The 22,833-nt window shown below is 38.2% G+C and overlaps 2 protein-coding genes across 4 annotated transcripts in view; one reads left to right on the top strand and one right to left on the bottom strand.

The window, feature by feature from the left end:
- Position 1: 1 nt before the first annotated feature.
- On the bottom strand, positions 2 to 1,179 carry Lamtor4 (Late endosomal/lysosomal adaptor, MAPK and MTOR activator 4). Of its 3 annotated transcripts, none has more exons than XM_086908526.1 (3): positions 949 to 1,179; positions 469 to 547; positions 2 to 372 (listed from the first exon to the last, which is right to left on the bottom strand). In XM_086908526.1, the coding sequence occupies exons 2-3, from the start codon at positions 538 to 540 to the stop codon at positions 133 to 135; spliced, it is 312 nt and encodes a 103-aa protein (XP_086764652.1). In that variant the 5' UTR covers positions 541 to 547; positions 949 to 1,179; the 3' UTR covers positions 2 to 132. The 3 variants fall into 3 exon arrangements, with proteins under 3 accessions (XP_086764652.1, XP_012343045.1, XP_086764651.1); XM_012487591.3 differs by lacking the exon at positions 949 to 1,179 and adding an exon at positions 664 to 935; XM_086908525.1 differs by lacking the exon at positions 949 to 1,179 and adding an exon at positions 770 to 893 and having other exon boundaries at positions 469 to 663.
- Positions 1,180 to 3,221: 2,042 nt separating this feature from the next.
- The window catches only part of L (zinc finger protein Lobe), a 77,099-nt gene continuing 57,487 nt past the window's right edge, over positions 3,222 to 22,833 (top strand). The window contains exons 1-3 of the mRNA XM_086908818.1: positions 3,222 to 3,393; positions 14,118 to 14,198; positions 14,337 to 14,399. Of these exons, the coding sequence (XP_086764944.1) occupies positions 3,354 to 3,393; positions 14,118 to 14,198; positions 14,337 to 14,399 (184 nt within the window). The 5' untranslated portion in view covers positions 3,222 to 3,353. The remainder of the gene's footprint in view (positions 3,394 to 14,117; positions 14,199 to 14,336; positions 14,400 to 22,833) is intronic.

The following is a 22,833-nucleotide window of genomic DNA, read 5'->3' as shown; positions in this document are numbered from 1 at the left end:
ATTTGTTTATAATGGATTTAGAAGTTTATTTTACATTTTTATCATTATATAGTTTTTTTCAAACTTATATTCATTATATTTAATAAAAGTTGCTTAATATTTTAATTTTATTCTTGTACGAATAAATAATATTTATACATCAATAAGAGGTTGCTCAACAATTGCAGTTGTTGAGGACACCAATCTTTTTTTCACTACATGAATCTTTTTATTTGAAAGACAGATAATATAACAATGATCTGGATATGTTATTGATATTTTATCAAAAACTTCATTGTTAGGAAATGCTTTTGGATCAATTTTATTGGTTAATGTAACTAAACCTACAATAATATTTGCAAATTTTTCATCATTTTCCAGTTCACCTCCAGACTAAAATAAAATATATAATTTGAAGATTTTTAAAATTTTGTAAAAAAATAATTAATAATTAGAATAATAATCCTTTTATGTGGAAAAAAATATTACCGTTAACACTGCACCATCCTCTGTCAAAATCAAATGTCCAATTTGATCTGGAATTCGTTCCAATGAAAGCATATTTTTCCTGTTGTATATAATTCAGATATCAACTTTATTTTTAATATAAAATATATTAAATGAAACTATACTGTGTTGAATTGTTTTTGAATACACTTTTTTTTTAAACATGAAAATTCTAACCTGTTGATTTAAAATAAATCGTTCTATTACATTAAATGTACTATTGGCAATTTATTTATAACTAATAGATTAAAAAAAAATTAAACAAATTATACTAAATAATTACACTTCTTTTATAATTGTCAATATATGAAATTACAACAAAATGAAAGCTATCAAGCTACGAGCTGACAGCAATCAATTATGTATTTTCTGTTTATATAAAATCACAGATAAAATATAGAATAGATCTAATATTCAATGCATTTTTTGAACCATTTTTCGGGAACACTAAAATCATCTTACCATATTAATTTCTTTTTCAATATTATTTTTTTAACTCAGAAAATTGTATCATTAGATAGATTAGATAACAATTTAAATTGAAATTAAATTTTAATATAAAATTACAAAAAAGAATAAAATAAATATTTCGTTATAAAATATTTTGCCAGTAGACAAAAAAATAAAGAAAGATAAAGATATGATAAAAATTAAGGAATCAAAACTATCTTGAGAATCGCAAATAAAACAAATATAGGCGAGAAAAAAAAATATAAGAATTAATTATCAGCATCATTTTTTTAACATTCAGCAAATGGCATTTATTATCAATCCTCATTTATCTTATTCTATATTTTTGAAAAAATGTTTCTATCATTTTAAAGATGGCGTTAATAGTTAATTCTTATTCTAATTCTATTATTTATTTTTCTTATCTATATATGTTTCATTTGCGAATTCTTTGAAATTGATTTAATTTTTAACTTATTTTTATCCTTCTATCATTATTTATTCTTTATGTCTATATAATTTATACGTCATGAGACCGTTCAATTACAATTCATATTAAATTAACAATTGAAAGCTGGCAAAAGAAATCAAAATTAGAAATACTTGTGATTCTTATGATTTCATTAATAAAATGTTCTTATTTTTTATCATATTTTAATAATATAATAATATAATAATAATAAGTAATAAAATAATAAAATCGGTGTTTTATTGTCTTTATTTTATAAATACTAACATTTACAATTTCATATTAATAATATGTTAATAGTATGTATAAATAAATTTAATAATATTATATTTAATTATTATTAATAATTATAATTATTAATACTATTAATTAGATTAGATTAGCAATATATTTAAATTTATATTTTATAAAATATTTTTGAAATTGATATTATTTTTATTGCAATAAAAATTATAAGTGTAATTTTTTTATTCATATTCATGAATAATTCAACTGTATAAATATATCTATTATTCATAACTATAAAAAAATTTATGAATATAATCATAAAACACACGTATATATATATATATATATATATATATATATATATATATATATATATATAATATAATGCATGAGAATATTAATGAAAGAATATATCAATGAAATTACTTTTAAAATCTGTTGATAACTTTTATGATTGAATTCAATATATTCATCATTCTAAATTCTAAATCATTTTAAATCATTCTAGAAAACATCGTTGATTTTCTGTGCGATCGGTATTTCAGAATATAAGATTATGTTTATCAACATCTTGTAGTAGAATTCTGCTATTTCTTTCTTGTCGGTAATAACACAGAATATATCCCGATTAAGATAACATTACAAAATACAAATTTATATAATTTATATAATATAGAAATCTTGTAAAGTAATTTAAATGAAAAAAAAAATTTTAAAAAAATGAAAAAATTTTGTATTTTCAAATAGTTTTATTTTAATATGTTTCTTCAATTTTCAAAATTATTAAACATAAAATAAAAAAAGTAATATCAATATATTATCTAATTCTTAACTTCAGTAATAATTCAAATATAGTTATAAATGTTTTTTTTAATAAAAAAAATTATTTATTTTGATTTAATATTTAATTTTAGTATTTAATTTGATTTAATATTAATCTTTTATGAAGTTTTTTTATATTTAAATGAAAGTTAATAAAGAGAGTAGCAAACTGAATGATATATTTTTTTTATATAAAAGATGTTTATAAAAAATTATCGAATTAAATACATTAACAATCGCATTGTAATAATTTCTATATAATAAGTAAATTTATTTCAGCATTAAAGAGAGAATTGCGCAGGCTGCTATCAGTAAGGAACGACGCACGCGTAGTAGTAAGAGTCTCAGTGGTTCTCTGCACCAACGACGCTGCGGTATCAAGTACGGTGTCATTCGTTGCGCGTCTTCCAAGCGCGTTTGTTCTGTGTTCGTGTTGTGTCACGTTTAAACGTTCGTTTGCCTAGAACCACGTGAAGCCACGTGGTTTCCGGTACTCGAACTATTGTTTAAAAAATTCGCGAATCTTAGTGAGAAAATTGTTCTATTCGTCATAATATTTTTATTTTTCGATTCTACAATTATCGAATCATTTGTCGATAATTGCGTGAAAATCGATCTTTCGATTCTCGAAAATGTTACTTTTCGTCACTATGGTTACGATTCGCGGGTAATTGAGGACGGTTTCCTTGTTCGAATTCGCGCGAAATTGTCATTTCGGATCGTGTTTACACAGTTTTTGTCTACAGTGCGTATTTCGAAACAAAACTGTCGACGTTTGGGCACAGTGTGGCTCGTTTCTAGTGCATAGATGGATCAAGTTGCGAGAAAAAGTGTGAAATGTGACTGAATCGTGGTTGCTGATTTATTACTGCTATCCAGCCAGCAGTGTGACGCTGCTATGTCCAGAAGGAAGCAGGCAAAACCTCGATCTCTGAAACGTGAGTCTTTAGAATCCTTTTGATCGTTATCAGATATATAGGAATTTCATGAGTCAGCTTTAGAATGCTTTATATGCAAACGTTCGCCACGCAGATGTTTCTTTTTTTTTTTCGGCAGTGTTTACGAATTCGCCATATGCGATTGCAACACGTGACTATTCGAGACACAGTATATACGGTATCGAGACCTTGAATTTGTATTGGCAACAAAAAATTTAAGATCGCGCAGAAATGTAATTTCCTGGAAAATATTGTTTTCCGCATAAAAATGTTATTTAGATTCGATTACGAAATCTTTCGAACGAGTTATAATGAAAACAAATGGATAACGAGATCACGTGTTAGGGAAAGATTGAGAAAGATGTCGTTGCATAAATAGTTATGATTTCAATGATATTTCAAAATTAAAATTATATGTAACATTATATAAAAATCGTATAACATATCGTTTTCCATAGCAAAGAAACATTTTTTTATATTATATATTATATTATGCAATGATACAAAATATTTGAATAAAAAATATTAATATAAATTAGGAGAATGCATCGGGAAAACAAAACCAATAAACAAAAACAATAAAAAACAATAATAAAAGCATTATATTGTCCAAGTTCATTAAATTGTGTTCTATAGAAATCGTATTTTCAGAATATTATGACAGGATTAATTGTATAATAGAAATAAATCCAATTTTTTATATAAAATTATCATAAATGATATTCCTCGAAAGAAAATCGTCACGACAGAACAAGAGAAAAGATTATATATATATAGATCATAATATATTTTTAGAAATATATTTCGATAAAACGAATCGAATCGAAATATTTCTATTATTATCAACAAGATCTAAATACTTTGAGATAATCCAATTTCGTATTAAGTACATTGAAAAAAAAGAAACGAAAGAAAAGGTAAAAAAAAAAAAAAAAAAAAAGGAAGAAATACCAAATTTCCAATCACCAATCCAATCCTCGCCAATTTCAGAAGCGGAAAACTTCGGTCGATTCTCGTAAATCGCGCTCTACGAGCGTTCCGATAAAGGCATAGGTGTCCGCGCTACCAACCAAAAAAGAAAAAAAAAAAAAAAAGGAAAAAAAAAGGAAAGAAAGGAAAAACGAAAAAACATCTTTGCGTTGGATGAATGAAGGAGAAGGTGACAAGGCGCGCGGGTTAGAATGGAGAAAGAGCGTGTACGAGAGCAGCTTGTTCCCATCCGGAATATGATCAGGGCGTACGTGTTCCCGGATAATCGGGATAACGAGAGAGACAGAGGGATCCGGTCAAACGTTTGGGGTAACAGAGAGAGAGAGAGAGAGAGAGAGAGAGAGAGAGAGAGAGAGAGAGAGAGAGAGAGAGCCATAGATAACAGGGTAAGAGAGAGAAAAGCAAGAGAAAACGAACGTAACAGGGTGAAATGGTGGAGGATAGATATCGCGCATAGGATGAAAGGAGAGGATTGTGGAAAAGACTGCGTACTCGGGCAGCGAGGGAAATAGCGATAGAAACGCGAAGTGAGCCGCCTAGTGAGGGAAAGAGATGGAGCATAGGGGGTGGAGAAAGGGGGAGATGGAAGAGAGAGACGGAGTCAGTAGTCAGCCAGGATGGAATTAGGTGGAAACCCGCGGGACTGGTGCCACTCCCTGTGGAATTCCCGGCCTCTGTAATCACCAGTTTTCCTATCCTATCCAATTCTGGTCGCACTGCTTCCACCTTCTCTCTCTCGATCTCTCTATTTTTTTCCCCTCCTTCCTTCTCTCTTACTCCTTTCCCGCTTTTTATTTTTTCTCTCCTCTTTCCTCCTCTCTCTTTCCCTTTCCCGCTCCTTCCTCCTTTTATTCCTCGTTCTCTCCTCTCCTCTCTTCTTCTCTCCTCTCCCTTCTGTTTCTGGTTTCATTTTTTGCTCGTTTTCTTCGACGCTATTACGCGTGGGTTGATTTTCTTCTTTCACTTAGGATCCCTCCCTTCTTTCATCGTGATTTTTATTTTTATTTCCTTGTTACGGATGCTGTATATCTCGCGGATGGATAATAGAAGATTTTTTTTAATCATAAACCGAGCTTCGTTAGTTATGATCATCTTACGCTTGTGTTTTGTCGTTAGTGGATCATTGATTGGCTATCTAATAAAATGATAGTAATCGCATTGTGTCTCTCTCTTTCTATATGTAATTTTTATTTCAGAAAATATTTAATATTATATTAGTGAGTTATGGTTTAATTTGATTAAACTAACGGGAGAAACGTTTATCGTTCCCGTATGTTTTCGTACTGTCCCGGTCGCAAGTAGAAACAGATAGGTCAAGGCAGACGTTTCTGGAGAAACGTTATTTACCGAGTAATCTTCAGAAATTCTCTCTGTTTCAACAATCTAATTTCTCAAATATTATCGAACGAAATAATTCTTCCGAAACAAATGATATATTTACTTTTATTTATTTGAGAAAAAAGAGTTTGGAAAGATTGTAGGATTAGTAAATGTAATATAATAATTTGTCGTGCAGGTAAAAAGAAATAAGGGAATTTTGATGATGGATTACGCGTTAAATTAACTTTGAATAATTGTTTAATTTTTAGAAAAGAACTCTAATCTCTGATTACATTACATTTGAAAGTAAAAGAGACGAAGAATTCACATTTATTTTATGAGAGAATATTTTTTGCAAGTTGGAAATTACGACGAGAGTTATTATTATCAAGATTGCTACCGAGTTAGAAATATAATTCAGTAGTACAGGTCAATGTATATCTCAAAGTAGTGGCACGAGTCGATATCGAGGTTTCATTTCTTTGTAACGATTCTTCATTCTTCATTTTTGCACAAGGAAATCCCGCTTACATTTCCATCACGTTTTTTTCTTTCACGTATTCCAGTTTTATACGCACCTCGTATTTTTCCAACTTGTCCGAAACTCTTTCGCGCAAAATTCTCTCGCCAAACTTACTCGAGTGCATCGGTGATAAAGCAAAATTACCAGCATTCGTTATCCTTAAAATTTACTACAAAAAAAAAAAAAAAAAAAAAATTATAGAAGAAAATTTACATGAAAAATAACAAATTCACGAGGGGGGGGGGGGAAAGAAAAAAAAAGAAATAAAAATTTCGTCTACGAAGGACGCGTTAAAAATCCCCAAAAATATCACGAGAAATAAAAATTTCCCTACGGAAGGAACACGAAAAGTTGCCACGAATCCGTTTGCTAGAAATCGTCGATTTCTGGCAAAAGCAATTCGATGTCGTCCTCTCGGATTAGCCAGGGATACCACCACCACCACAGTGATCGCGGTGGAACATCACGAACACGCGGTTAGCCACGAAATAGCAAGCCCGACCGATAGCATTGCGAGCATCGGTGATATAGGGTGTTGCTAATTAATGCACAATAATGAACCTGGGCGCAACCGAAGCTGTATTAATGGATTCCAATGCCCGTCATAACGTGGACGATCCGTAGGTGCATCGGAACCGTACGTAATTGCGTTAATGGAGGGCCATCTGTTTGCGCTGTCGGCTTTTGGGCTACTTATGCTCGTCACTCGTTCACCGAATAATCATCATCTAACGGGATGGACGACCTCTCTCTCTCTCTCTCTCTCTCTCTCTCTCTCGTCCCACGGAAATTCGGACATTTCCTGGCGATTTAATGGCGACCTTAATACGAACTCTCTGGTAACGATTAATATACGGATTCTCGCTATAATTGGGATGGACGAACGATCGATTTATTTGAAATATTTATTTTGAATCGTAAAATTTTGAAAATTGTTGATAAGTAAAGATCATCGTTCACGTAGGAAGCGTGAATGTTTATTCATCCGTTTGGTGGATTTGAAAAATTGGATCGGAAAAGAAGTTAAAAAGTAAATTCTTACTTAGAGACGCTTGTTTAAAAATTTCTGGCAGAATTCGATATGGAGAGAATCGTATCGATATCGAAGAGAAATTCTTCACGGAGTGAATATTCGTCGTGGAAATTCACAATCACGATTCACGATCATTAATATATTCCCCATTACGTAGGAATATTCGCCATCCTCTGTGACCGTATAATCGTAAACATTATAATCGGGAATCAGAACGCAACGACCCGAATCACGGCGCATTATGCTTCAGGGTCGTGATCGTAATTTGCGTCTCTCGCCTAAATGCGTATAATAATAATCTCTTAATTAACGCGTGCCCGCGCGACGTAACAATTATCAACGCGTTTCACCACGCGTTTCGTCAATCTTTCGAATTTCCACTTTTCGTCTCCATCGAATCCATATTTTTCTCGTTTCTTCTATCGGTCATATTTTCAACATCACATATCACCTTTGCAAAAAAATTATTGTTTATTATTTCATAATCTATAAGGCGATCGATGAATTAAAATTTGATGCGTGAGAAGAATCGTTGAAATTTGATTTTGAAATTTGATTTGATTTTCGAGTAATCAAATTAAATTAAAATCGGCGTAAGATTAAACGGAGGAAAATTTCCAATAGTTCGTTCTTTTCTTCTTCTTCTTCTTCTTCTTCTTGATCATACACAGAAGCCTACACGGAAGAAACGAACTCTGGAAGAGACGTTTAATGGAATAGGGAGGGGATGGATGCAGTGGTAGAATGTAAATTTCCAGCTTACCCTTTTAATCCCTTTAATCGTGGTCGCTCTAAAACTTAATCCGCTATTAGTTTTTGCAGTGACAGCCCTAATTCCTAGCCAGTGGTTATAGTGATTATAATGTAACTTCTAAATAGGATTAAGTTATCGGCTTTTCGGTGAATTATTGTATGCGAAGTGTACGTGTCACCGGTGAAGGTAACGACTGACCATTCTTGATGATGGATAAACGATTAACGTAGCGGAATTAATAATATTTGTTTAATTATTCATCGATGGAGAGACGCTCAAATCTTAATCTCACGGAATTTAACGTAAGGGAGGAGGTCTCGATTAGAACGATGAATAAATTTATTCTAGCTCGTAGATATTACTCGACGAGTATACATACCGTGTAAACTCTATTCGTCCAATTTCCAAATTATAAACATACAATACAAAACATAGAAACATAGAATGGAGAAAATCGAGTCAACAGAGCTTTCTTAATGACGTTAATGACGAATTCTTTCACCGTGTCAAATCATAATGTGCGAAACTCGATCGAGAGGATGCTGAGAAAAAGAATTCTCCACAGATTTATATACTTGAGCGTGACAAAAGAGTCTTCAAATCGTCTCCCTCTGTATATCTTTGTATACCTGTGCGCGCGATTATACGGCCGGCGCAAAGGAAGGTATGAAAGAAGTGCATAAGCGGAGGGGGAAGGGAGAGAGAGAGAGAGAGAGAGAGAGAGGGACAAAGTGGGCGGCGTGTGTCGGTGGTGGTTGAACGTTTGAAACGGTGGAACGTTATAAAAGTGGCCCGGCATGCGGAAGCCACGGCCGGCAGAAGGAGAAGAGACGTCGTGGAAGACATGGCCGGGACACGCGGTATTCCTTTGAGGCAAGGCCACGCAAGACGTTTCACGTCCGCCGACTTGTGCCCGTCCCTTTTGCGGCCAATTGCGCGTCGCGTGCTCGCGGAATTACAATCGGCGTATATGCGCCTCGTCTACTAAGCTCGTTTCTCCGTTCTCTGCGTTCCGTACACCGGTTTCTGCGTTCCTCCTTCTAGCTCCGTCCCCGTTTCCCGCCCGTGGATGGAAAGGTCACTCACGCGTTTCCAACCAACGATTCAACGTGCCAACTAAATCTCCACCTTTCGTTTTATCGTTCACAAGATATACCCATCTCTTCTCTCAACAATTTAAAATTATTCCTTTTTTTAATATTATCGATATCGATCCGCCATCGAGAGATATTAAATCAAGATCGAAAAAGAAGGAAAAGGAAATCGCCAGCCAGCCGCCTTTAACCCAGAAAAGAGAGTGGAAGAGGAAGAAAAAGAAGAGGGGAGGGAAAGTGTCTGGCGGGCGAGAGGGAGGGAACCGTGGCACCAAAGTTATCCCGCAATATCCCGGGTGCTCCAGGTAGCGTGTCGGTGGCAGAGGGTGTTCGTCGGCGGATGCGCCGCTCCCACGGGAGTCTGAGCCCGCGTCAGAGCTGGCCGGGGTTAAGTTCCCTCGGGAATCAGCTCGACTTCCCTTGTACCAGCCACCCAGCCAGGCCTGGCTACAGGAGAGCGGAGCCCCACCAGCCCTTCCCCAACGGCTGCTCTCTCGGCTGTCTGACTGGCTGTCACGAGTCCAAGACGTACGGCGGCTGCAACCCGGGGAGCAGAGATAGCAGTCGCTCCGGATAACCCGCAGGACGGTGTCTCTCCTTTATTCACGGCATATCGATTAATGACTGGAAACCTCCCCCCCCCTCCCCCCCTTCGTAACCGTCCCTCTGCCTCCTGGAATCGACGTCTCGACGCCGGCCAGAGATATCGTTAGCTGGATTATCGTAATCGGGGGCCATCCACTTTTTTTTCTCACTTCCATCTTACTTTCCAATCAGATCGTCGTATGTGCCTGCGAATGTTGATCGAATTATTTATTTTTCGAGTTATTTCCTCTTTTTTTTTGCAAGAGACGCAAGAGAAGAATTGTTTGGAAGAATTTACAAAGAAGAATGAAGAAAGAAGGAATTGTATATCAATAAAGGAGATAATTTTACGATAATTTTACAAAATTGGAGGGAGAGATTTGAGTAATTAAAGCTATAGGAGGAAAGAAATAATAGAAGGAATAGGAACGAGGAAATGTAGAAACTGAATGAAAACAAGTAAAATTTCAGATCCCATTTTCTCCGATTTCCGTCATTTCATTCGTGAATGTAAACTTTGGCGTACGACCGGTTTAATAACGATCTCGCTGTATCGTTGGGATTACTAAATAAAATAAGAACGAAAGGAGAATAGAATTAGTTCGAAAAAAGTATTAAGTTGCTTTTGGACGTTGATGGATTCGTGCAGTTAGAAATATGATGTTTAATTATTTGCAGGAGATTTGCAGAAAAAAAAGGGAAAGATTTTCAGATTTTTCATTAATAATTGGATCTGGTTCAGAATTTACAATTTGGGAAAGAAGAATTTTGCATATTATATCGCGCTCTAAAACATTTTTACGTACGAGTCTCCGCGTACGAGGTTTTGGTCTCAATATGCAGTTATCATCTTCGTGCATATAGATTGGCTTATAATAATACGTTTCTTTAATATTAATTCGGACACAATTTCTCATACTATCGAGTATACTTTCGCTGCATCGAATGAATACAAAATTTACTTCAACTTTAGACGTCTCTTTTATTCGTTGCCTCGAAAATAATTCCACATAGTTTTAAACTCATTTCCTTTTTAACTGATAATTTTTATCTATCTCCAAACTTTTCAATCTCGACAAAAAACAACAATTTCGACCCATTCACTCTTCTAAAACTTTTCAAAAATCCCAATCACTCTTTATAGTCAGATACAATAATCCAAACTGTTCAATCTCGACAGAAGACAACAATTTCACTTATTCCATTCTTCTAAAATCAAAATGTCCCAATCGTACGCTCTTTATAGTCAGATAGACAATAAGCACAAAGCACATAGTTTTAACCATTTATTTCTATCTATTTCCAAACAATAGAAGACAACAACATTTCAACTTTCAATCGATTCTACTCCTCTAAAAACCCTTTGAAAAAATTAAATCCGTCCCAATCTCTACCGTCAGATACAATAAGCAGAAAGGACAATTCCCAATTACCAAACCCAGGCCACGAACCAATATCTGTTCCTCGAAACCCAGCCCAACGAATTAAGCCCGCCTAACCCAACGGCTTAAACGGAAGCTGCAATTTCCCGGCCCATAGGGTTACCATCTTCGTCGTCGGATAAACGCGCGGAATACCAAAACGCCTGGCCTCCTCGTTTCTACGTACGCGTCTCTCCTACCAATTCGATATTCGTCGTAAATATCGTAAACAACGATTGGAACGTTGCAACGAGGTCACGATAATCGTAAAGGTGAAGGGATTGGTCCATCCTCCGTTTAACGTTAGATATAGGAGAAAATATCATCGATATCCAAGGCTCTCCCGTCTCCGGGAGGAGAAAAGGAAACGATGTAAGCCCTCGAAAATACCTTGGCTCTCCTTCTACCGTTCAACGTTGGAGGACAACGTTAAACGGATGTATTATTACGAGGCCACGTAGCCGCCTCGTATCGGGATAACTGCATATTGCGGCTTAACTCCGCACGTTGCGCTTTCGATAACGTTGCGGCTTGATACGGATACGTGTACGAGCGTAAAACTTCCCCCTCCCTACCTACCTTCCTTTACGTATATTTTCGTTTACGATGATTGGATTTTGTGCTTTTTTGAAATAATTTCTCGGATATTTAATCGAGAAAATTAGAAATCAGACCAGTCGACTTCGAAATCGAATCGATTGATTCAAAGATTATTGAGAGATCGTCGATAGAGAACGAATCGTTTCGATCGATAATTAATTGTTTTAAACCCATCTCGTGATTTATTCTCTTGACAATTTAAAGATTAAACTTGTTCGAAAGAATGATTGTCGATCGACGAACAATCCAAGGTGAAGTCAAAAGATCGGTCAAAGAACAGTTGTAAGAAGGAGCAACAGTTGAACGTAATCGGGGCACAGAGAGTTTAAATCGGTAGAGAACAATTAGGGGAAGACAAGAAGGTGGAAATCGATGGAAAAGTCGCGAGAGTTGGCGATGATGGATGAAGCATTAACTCGCGGGTATCCTAGAACGGCACGAGAGCCGCTGTTCGACGGAGGCTGCTTGACAGCTGACAGGGTGGAGGGGTTCAATCCAAGGGTGGTTGGCGTGGCGCTGCCTTGGCTTGATGTCTTGTAGAATATTTAACACCATCCCTCGCGCTCGTTGTTTCACGTCTCCAGGCTAATGTTCCATCCATAGAGGAGACGATGTTCCTTCCTTCCTCCCGTAGCTCTTTCCAATAAAGTCGATGGACGTAGCAGCTTTCTTTCCTCGGCTCGAAGGCTTCATCAAAGTTTCCTCGATTATCATATTAGAGAAAAGAAAAAAAAAAAAAAGGGAGACCTCACTCACGACTCTTCCTCGCCCTCTCGCTTCCTTCTTCTGTGTCGTAACGATTTTATATTATAGGGAACGGTTTTTCGAACAGGGGAGGGTAACTTTGAAAAGGAAGTTTGACGAGATACGAAATGTTTCTCGTATCCTCAACTTAATTATTATCAAAGTCAGAAAAGTTTAGAAAGTTATTTAAATATCCCATCAGATTATTCGCGAAGAAATTCGCAATTGCCTCGAAAGAAAAAAAATATATTAACGCCAAAAATGTAGGAGGAATGTACGCGCAGAACGAATCGATGGTAAATTGGATCTGTATAGCGTAACAGGGCAGCAGATCAGCAAGTTGAGCTCGGCGAGGAGGACGGGCTGGTCGCCTGTATATCATCAAACACGTAACGACGAGCCGTGTTTTCAACATGAAATATACCCACCGACCGTACTGACGTGGATCCACGTATAGCGGTGCCATCCGTTTGTCACGTGGGACCACAAAATTAAACTTAAAAAATTACACCCCTGTCCACGTGGCCAACAGGTCGTTTGTTATTTTGCATCCATTTTCTCCCTCTTTCGTCCGACTCTGTTCACCCTCCCTCCCTCTCTCTCCCTCAACTCCCTCGACCGACAGGATTTTCACAGGATAAACTTGCCACTTCGACCGATTGCCACTATTTTCGAAGGTGTCGAATGCGAATTTGTTCCTTCCCTTTCTTTTTCTCTCTTTTTCTTCTTTTCCCCCCCATCTTTTCGTTCCTGATTCTCCCTTCTTCCCTCCCTCTCTCTTTTTTTTCTGAAATTGGCCGATCTCTGTTTTCACTCGAACGAGAATATTTGTTGCGTGTATCCAGGCTTGTGTACGAGAGGATGGATAGGTATTTGGAATCGTTTGTGATGATGATCGTCGAGTGCGAGAAATTAAACGAACGGATGCCAGAGGGGGGTGGATAGAGATTAATAAGTTGATACGAAGAATGATTTGAAAGTTTCGTTTACAACACGTGGAAGCATTTTGAGGGATTAATTAAAGCTTAGTGGTACGAACTGGTTCCGTGGCGAAAGAGTTAAATATTTGTTTAGTTGCTCCTCGGTTATTTTACCTCCCTAGTTTACCTCGGAGTGTGTAAACTTATGGATCTATGAATATATATATATATTGTATATATGGTTCTGGAGATAAATTTTATCTACGAAAATTACAAAGTGAATTTTCATTGATTATATTTCAGAAGGAAGGAAAATTTAATATTTTTATTATAAACGAAAAATTATGAGAACTTTTTTGTTTCGCGCGACAAACTCATTCTCAGACTTTTCAAACTTGCGTTTTACAATACGGAATGAAACGGAGTTCGTTAAAGGCAAACTTTATTCGACGCACAAATCTTGTCCATTCGTCGTTGGACAGTCTGCAAAAAACCGTATTATTAATCGTTTCTCGCCGCTCTTACTTGGAATTCATATTCGTATACATACGTATCCTTACGGAATGCAATGTTCACGTGCACGAAAGAGAGAAGAATTACAATTTCGTCCCCGTTCTTTTCCCTTCCCTTCCACTTTCCTCCCTTCCCTCTCTTTCCTTTTTCCCTCGCAAATACAGATTTTATTTTTCGTGGCTGATATGCAAATGAAACGGAATTAATGGTTGCTTGTCTCTCCGCAGGAGACGAAGAGTGGGACGACGGGAACGAGCAGAATGTCCTGGAGGTAACCGAGCAGGATAATGAGGGAACGGGAATTAAGCGTGAGTGTTGCTAAATACTTTCTCGTCGTTGAATGAGTTTACGTTAAATCCAGATAGTTGAAAACGATATTACAATATTCTGCTTTTTCTTCTTCTTCTTTTTTTTTTTTTTTTATATAAATCGTTCGTTTATCGCAGAGGACGAGGAGGAGGAAGAGGAGGAAGAGGAGCTGCAGAGAGCTTTCAGCCACCACTCGGAGGGTGAGTAGCAGTGATATCGAAGCAATTATTACTTTCTAATTCGATTATCTTGAGGACGATTCGAAGAGAAATAAAATTGAATACGATTCTATTTTTACCATTATTTTTGCCATTAAACGGTTTAACGTTAGATTAGCACGATCGTTGAAACGATTGATATATATATATATATTAAAAAATAGCAACGATAGATTTATTATTTATTCTTTTACGTAATACATACATAAATTCGATTATCTCATAAGAGAAGGATTCGAAGAGAAACAAAATTGAATATGATTCCATAATTTTGCTATTAAACGGTTGCATTAACACAATCGTTGAAACGATTGAATTGTACGATAAAAAAATGATAAATTCGTTATTTATTCCTTTACGTAGTGTCTATGATCGTTTATTAGAGATAAAGAAACGATTACGCTAAGTTAAAAAAAAAAGGAGGATAGATGTGGCGATAGTTTGAAACAAAAACTGCTCTCGATATTCGCTCAGTTTACGGGTTTAACCCAGTGAGAGGGAAGAATCGGTTTTCGCGAGCAGCTTCTTCCCCCCGTACGCGGCCCGAAGCACAGCAGGCAGACGACTATCGTTATGCAGATGTAACAATGGGCCAGGAATTGAGGGAGGCACGGTCGGTGCATTCTGCCGCATTCTGGTGCATTACTTTTATCAGTCCTCGCGGGACATTGGTTCGCGACGCAACAATGCGTTCAGACACGTCGTCATTGTTCGTAGTCGCCGTTCAAGAAAACCTTACCACCCACCTTAGACCCTATGAATATGGGATTCCCTTTGTCCCGAAGGATCCTTCGGTGTCGCGTGCTCGTTTCGATCGCTCGAAACTCCGTCCTACGACACGAGGAAACGAAGCGGAGGAATCGAAGCAATCAAGATCGGCCAATTTTTCAATTGTTGACGCGGGATCTCTATCTTGCTCGAAATGCTCGAGTTTCGTCCATCGATCTCGAATTTTCGAAATTTCTTCTCGAGAAGAGAAGGATAGAAAGAAATTTTGGAGGAATCGAAGAATTAGGATCGAATATTGTGAATTGCGAATGTGTAGGATACTTTTTTAAAAATCGAACAACATTAAATTTCTTTTCGTAGAAGGGGCGCGATATGGGAGGAAGGAGAGTTTGAAGAAATCGAGGATAACGAGGAGTGTTAATTATTAATAGAACGAATTCGTGGATTTGTTCTCTTTTTTTTTTTTTTTTTTACATTGGAGAAATAAAGGGGAAAGCGTGGAGATTTTGAAGAGATCGAAGAGGAAGAATTATTATTGAATTTCAGGTTTGAAAATGGCACGATTCGCGTATGCTGCCTTGCGCGTAATGGCATTAAGGATCGTGCAAGGGGCTGTTGCCAGTTCCTCCACGCACGTGGTGCATAGCATATGGGGTAGAGAATAAGTGCTGGCCGGGGCAATTCCTTTCAGAATGGTAATAGGGGCTCAGGTGGTAAAGGTGATCCGAGTGTGCTTATTATGTCGATATATCCTGTCCATAGTATAGCCGGGGAACAATAGTATCTTAACGATATAGACCCGGATTGTTTTCCCGATAAATCATTTTCCCTTTCCCTCTTTTTATTACATAGTTTGTTACAATGTTCGTATCGTGAGAACGAATGGGATATTAGGCGAAAAATTGTCCATTTGTAACGCTGAAACGTCGAAACTGCGCGATAAATTTCCATTACGCGTATTATATCGAGTTGCCCCGCTAAAATGTACGAATTCATTCTCTCCAACAATTGTTCCGTGGTATGATACTTTTTTTTTTTTTTTAAAAAACTCGTCATTCCTCAAGTCAATTTCCTTTTTAATTTTAATTACAAGATTTTAATGTTTTTTTTTTTAAGTAGCTTATCGAGGAATTTCTACTTTGTTAAATTCGAAATTTATTATTTCAGAACTGTATTGTTCCATGTGTGAGATGTTTCCATGTATCTTTCTAAGTTTTACCATTCGATAAATCGCTCCATCATTTCTAGTAACGCCATTAAAATTAACTAAAAAATCCGACCAACGAATCCAACAAATTTCCCTTTCCCCAAAAATCGAAGCAAACTGATCAGAATCTCTCCCCAAAAAACTTATCCCAATTTCCCAAGATCGATGCTCCATAAAACCACTAACCACTCAATCCGTTCCAATCCACCTTTACGCCCCTTCCATCTCGAATCAACGATTAATAAACGCAGGTATCTACCTTACTCGTGCCCTCCCATTCCTCCTCCCCCAGTAATGAGCAGCAATGGCGGATAGCTAGAGGTCCCCGTATTAAAAAGGAGCCGAGCCATGACGATGTTTTCACTCGAGTAGAAACGTCGACAGCCACGTCGAGAGAAAGAGGGAAAGAAATGGAACGAGAGACGTGGAGGGGAGGAGGAGGAGAGCCATCGAGGCATCTCCCTTGGGAGTCGGTGGCCTCCTCGGGGATACAACCTCGTTCCGAGCTCCTCCAAGCCGGTTTTACCTTGGAGTATAAAGCGGACGCAAGTACACTTGGCGAAAGGTAAAGCTGAAATAATAATCGGCTGGTGCAGGGTGGAACGGATAAAAGTCGGATCTCGCTTCTCCTCGGGGAGGAAGAGAGGCAGATCTGTTCTCGGAAAAGGAATCTTGCGAGTCGGTTGTTGGTGGCTCGTGTGTGTGTTACGTAAGAAAGGGCAACGAAATTTTATGGGGGAAGAAGGAGAGGGGGCGGAGATTGGCGGTGGAATCGTTAGGCGAGATTATACGAGGCTTGCCTCCCGCTCTCCTCCTCGATCTCTCACGCGCACGATGCACAAGAGAACGGGGAGAAGGGGTTGTTAACGGGTTGCATAGGTGGCTGGTAAATGAAATTTGTTGTCGTTCGTGGAGTTTATGCGTGGAGTGGAAAAATTTTTGTGGTTTACGTTTATGAGCGGAAGGTGGGATAAGTCGAGAAGTGTGCGGATAAAATTTTATCGCGGATCGTGAGTTCGTAGTTCGTAAGTAATAATAAACGAGGAAATTGACGCGGGAATAGGGAGGGAAAATCGGATGGACGGAAAAGAAAAGGATGGGACGAGATCCAGAATTTCGAGAAGACGATGAATGAAATTTGTTTGGCCACGGGTGGAAAAATTTTCGAAAAATTGTTGGATAAAAATTAAAATCGAAGTTATATTTATACAAGTGACGAACGAACGTAAAAAGCGAAGGATAAGGAAAAATCATTTCATTTGCGAAAGAGAGAAAACGATAAAAATAAGGATTGGAAAAGGATCGAGACTTTCGTGATTATTCGGATTTTTGTGATTTAATTACGAGTCGATAAGAGGAATAATCATTTGCGAAAGAAAAAAAGAAAAAAAAGAAATAAAACGATTTTGAGAAATAAATTTTTCCCGGCAGCATGATCAATGGAACGTAAAAAAAAAAAAAAAGAAATAATGATCGAAATGACGAATCTTTCTATAGGATACGCTTGTATACGACCAGATGCACATCATCTATGTATCACGATTATCCTGGGAATATTGGCTCGGTTTCATCCTGAAGATCGTTGGTCGAGGGGATGGGGCAGGTTAACGCCTTGCACTGGCAGCAAAAGAATTCCGAGGGTGGTTTCTGTTAGTGTTTACTTTTTCCTCTCCCTTTTTTCTCCTTTTTTTTCTTTCTTTTTCTTTTTTTTTTTTTCCTTCATGGAAAAGGTTTCTATTGCGAGGGAAACCCGTTGGGTCTCAATCATTCGAACAACACGTTCGCGTCCCTTCTTTCTTTATCGATCCCTCCTTTCTTTCACGCCTCCTTCCGGTAGACCAGATGCAGCCAATTAGGAATTAACCGTGTGCATACGTTATTGGTCGACAAAGTTGCGTCGAATAGGTGCTGGGTTGGTTTTGTGGATTTGTTCACGGTGGCGAAGAAGAAATCGTCGCTTGGAAACAATCGAAGGAAAAGAGGGATGCTCGAACAATAATTGCTCGAACAATTTCCATTGAGAGGCGATAAATTCAAATCCACAGATTTGATATTTCTATAAATATTATTAAATAAATTTTAATCGGAAAGTATACGAAGATATATGGAATATATGTAAGAAATAAAAAATAAAAAACGATAATTTGCATTCGATGAAATTTTTCTTCGATCAATAATCAGCGGGCAATCTTCAAATTTCTATTTTTCATCGAACAAAGTTGAATTTCATCCACGAACGAATATACAGGTTGTTTATCAGTATTATTTAACAGACGGGAAAGGCACGGATTTCGCATAATTTTCCCACCTCCCTCTCATTTTTTGTCGCCCACCATCAGTTCGAAGGACCTTCCAACCTCTCCACTGGGAGAGACCGAGATCTCCCCCATTTTCTTAATGTCAGAGATTTCAATTCGTCACGAGCACCGACACGAGCACCAAGTTTTTGTTCGACGATTTTCCAGGGATCGATCTTGGCCGACTATATTAACCCTCTAACGTAACAACTTCGTCCAATCTTATTTCTGCTCATCATTTCGACACCGATGATCTGCTTGTACATCAATTATTAAAAAAGAAAATAGTCGATCTCCCTGAATTCAGGTCAGGGAGTCAGCGGATAAATCGTAACGCGTTCCATACACTATACACCATACACGATTCCAAAACAAACCTCTTCTTTAAATCTACTCTCAACTTCAATTCACCGCCGAACCTCGCACAATTTCAAATCGATAAATAAATTTATCGCGCAAGAAACCAAATAAACCTTGCTAAAAAGAAAAAAACAAACTTACCAAAACGTTAAACGAGTGTAAAAAAAGAAATAAACGAAATAAAACAAAAACGCGCAGAAAGAGGTAAAGAATTAAAAAAAAAAGAAAAAAAGAAATACACATATACATATATAGAACAGAGAGAGAGAGAGAGAGAGAGAGAGAGAGAGAGAGAGAGAGAAGGAAAGAGTTCTCCATTTTCCCGTGGGAAGTTGGAAAGTCCTGTAGCTGGTACAGCCGCACGACGTGAGATCCAAGAGGTGCGCGAGGAACAGGGCACGGAGGTAAAGAGGGCGCTCAGGGAGGAGGGAGAGGAGGAGGTAGAGGAGGAGGGGTGGCACGCGAGGGGAGTTGGAGGCGAGGGTATATTATGGGGAATGCCAGGGGAAATCCCGAGGGAACGGCAGAGCAGCCCAATGCGCATGCGTCGAGCTGATTAGTTCTCCCTCCACCCTCCCCCTCCGCACCCGCCACCCCCTCGCCACTGTTCCGCGTTCCCGGAGTACTGGCAGCGCCAGAGGAGAGCCAGAGGAGAGTCCCGTGGGATCTGGCCCCGCTGCCTCTTCGCACTTTCCACCCCCTCCGCCACCCCCTCTCGACCATCCCTTCGTTACTCGCTCGCTCTCTTTTCTTCCCTCCTCTTCCCTCCTCATCTCGTTACGTTTTTTTCCCCTCCCGTTATTCCGCTTTTCCTTTTTTTTATTATTATTATTCGGCTTTTTAACTCCCCCCCCCCTCCCTCCCTCCCTCCCTTTCTTTGTCTCTTTTTTTTCTTTTTCTTTTTTTTTTTTTTTTTTTTCTCTCTTTTGGTTCGATTTTTCGATTACGTTGCCTCTGTCGTCAAATATCGATATTTCGTCTTCGTCTTCGTGATATTTTTGCTGGATGGATATCGTAGTCGAGGGTCGTTGGAAGACAGTATCTTCAGTATCTTTAAAATGTTCAAGTTAAAAATTACTTAAGGAAGAGGAAGATTATTCGAATGATAATAGGTATTTGCAAGAATCGAATTTCGAAGAGAGAGAGAATTTGCTTTCATAATTTCTAATATCGCATCATTATGATTCGACGAATCAAACCCGCAGAAGAGAATAAACGAGCACGCGAAAGCACGTATCGAAAGGATTAAAGAGTGAGAATGGAATTGTTCCGTTCAGAGAAGGGAGCAACTACTCTAAAAATACGCGACCTGCTCTCTCTCGAAAGACCGCCTCTTATCTCGAAATTTTCAAAATTTATAACCTGAGAGAACAAAAGAAAAGAAAGGAAGAAAATTATTTTCAATAATAATCGCCTCGTTCGAATAATTTTTATCCGCGAGAAAAAGAAAGAAATAAAGGCGAACGAAAGCCTCTTGATTTCCTCTGAAGGAAATTATCTATCAGATTACACGCCCTCCCCGACGAGAGAGAGCAAGTGCGATCCGTGCGACGAGCCGCGGTTATTCTCGAATGGCTGTTGATCAAGAGCAAGGAAAACGGCTTTAGGTACAATGGCACTTTCTCGATGCGACTGTACTCGCCGATATAAGGTTGTCCCAGGTGACGAGCTGCCTCGGGCCATGGCACAGCTCTACGCATCCCTTGGGACCGACTTCTAGGTTTCTCCTTTTCTCTCCCTCCTCTCCTCCTTCTCCCTCTCCCTCCCTCCCTCTCTCTCTCTCTCTCTCTCTCTCTCTCTCTCTCTCTCACTCCGCCTCTTACGTTTACACCGTGAGAGGGAGGGAGAGGGGCGAACTCACACACGTGGAGAAGTCAGAGGGTACACACGCGCGATACGGATGCACCTGTGCCAAGAACCGTGGGCCGAGAACGCTTGGAATCGGTCGAGGGAAACTCGACTCGCTCCATGGGTAAATTTTTCAACTTAGAACGGAAGATTGGATGAAATTAAAGGTTATCGATGGAGGAATTCGTCGAATTTTCTCGCGCAGTTTGTTCTTGGATCGGATGGAACATTTCGTCATATTTGTCCCGATGAACGTGCAATTTTGTAGATTCGTTGCATCAAAAGAATTTTTTTTTTTGGATCAAATGTTGATCGGTTCTTAAATATTCTTAAGTTGAAACGGAAGATTGGAAGAGTCTAATCATATCGCTTCGTAATGATCGTGATCGTCACGTTATATCGCGGATATATATAAGCAAACAAGTTTCATAATACACCAACTTCGTACCAAATTCTCGTTAATCGAAACAACATTCTCGCGCAATGGCAAAATTTGATTTAACATTTTATGCAACACAATAAATATCAAATTCAACGTGAACTTGAGAATCGTTCGTGTCGATACGAGTTCGATCTTCGGTTAAAGTAACCAACCAAGAGAGAGAGAGAGAGAGAGAAGTTTTTTCTCTTCTTTCGTGGAAAAAAACCGACGGGGAGGGAGAAGAATTGACAAAGTTGCGCGAGACGAGAACGTTGAAAACATCACGAACACGGCGCGGCTACGCTCGAATTTAATCACGCGCGCTCGAAATCGTAATTGTGACACCGCGTACACAAACGTGATACCGTGTATCTTCCATCTTCCCGTATGCATTCCAAATTGCACAGGGAGGGGCATAATACAAACCTAAATTCGTGCACGTGCACGATCATATCTGTCCGGGAGCAGCGATCATAAATTTTCACTTGCAGCAATATCTGGCTGTTCAACGATGTTGTACGAGCATAGAAGGACATGTCGCCACTGTACGTTTGTTAGGGGGGCTCGAGACTTGTTATTGAATTATTAGAAAGTTGGTTAGAAAGCATTTTTTTTGGAAACTCGATATTTCCTAGAAGCTCGAATTCTGAATAGGAAGAGAATCTATGGCATAAAGTGAAGAATTCGTGGAATCGTAACTCTTTTCAAAATAATTAATCGTTTACGGTGATTATGAGACATCGGCGAGGAAAAATATCTGGTATAATAATCGCGTAAAAAAAAAAGAAGAAGAAAAAAATGCTCTCCCCGTTGCGAGGAAACATCTCTAGTGGTAGTTGCAAATCAACTCTCGCGTTATTCGACCAGGTTTTCGCGTGCAACGCGGGGAAAAATGCCCCGCGCAAAAATTGCATGGTTTTTTAATCTCCGCATCCAGGCGTAATTATTTTCTTCATCGTCAGACGCGTATTTTTACCCTTTCGTAATTACGCCTTCGCCAACGCAACTTACCTTCATATTCCCTCCTTCTTTTCTTTACGGCTTCTCTATCGCGTAGCTCTCTCCTTCCTCTTCCCCTCTCGAATCTCTATCAACTTCTTACCACCATTTCGCGCAATAATATAAGAAAATTCCCCCGCACATCAATCTTTTCTTCATCTTTTAATTTCTGTTCACGAATCAGAAAATTATAGATTATAAATTTGGATCTTTCTCTCGAACGCGCTTAAGTTAAAATAAAATCCTCAAAAATATATATATATATATGTGTGTGTGTGTGTGTGTGTCAAGTAAAAAAAAGGAAAAAAAAGAACTAAACAAATAACCGTCGAAGCGCAGAAAGTAATTGGAGCTTCCTTCGAGCGCAACAACCCCGTAAACGTGAAACGAGAGCTTTCGAGAGTGGACGGACGTTCGTTCCATCGAGTTCCAATTGCAATTGCAGCCGAGCTCGAACTCGCCGCGAGTACAATCGCATTAGATATGAGCGGGGAGGGAACGCACAGGTGGCGAGAGAGAAGCGGAGTTTATAACGATAGAACGGGAAGCGGCTCT

This window comes from Apis florea, unplaced genomic scaffold, assembly GCF_048593485.1.
Source record: "Apis florea isolate Af1SG1 unplaced genomic scaffold, ASM4859348v1 contig_3081_pilon, whole genome shotgun sequence".
NCBI lineage: Eukaryota > Metazoa > Arthropoda > Insecta > Hymenoptera > Apidae > Apis > Apis florea.
This window is presented reverse-complemented; position numbering and strand designations above follow the sequence as displayed.

Excerpts from the sequence above, each read along its gene's own strand:
- Lamtor4 (XM_086908526.1), bottom strand. The coding sequence starts at position 540 with ATGCTTTCATTGGAACGAATTCCAGATCAAATTGGACATTTGATTTTG. Across the intron at positions 373-468 it reads AGGATGGTGCAGTGTTAACG|TCTGGAGGTGAACTGGAAAA; the intron begins GTAATATTTTTT and ends ATTTTATTTTAG.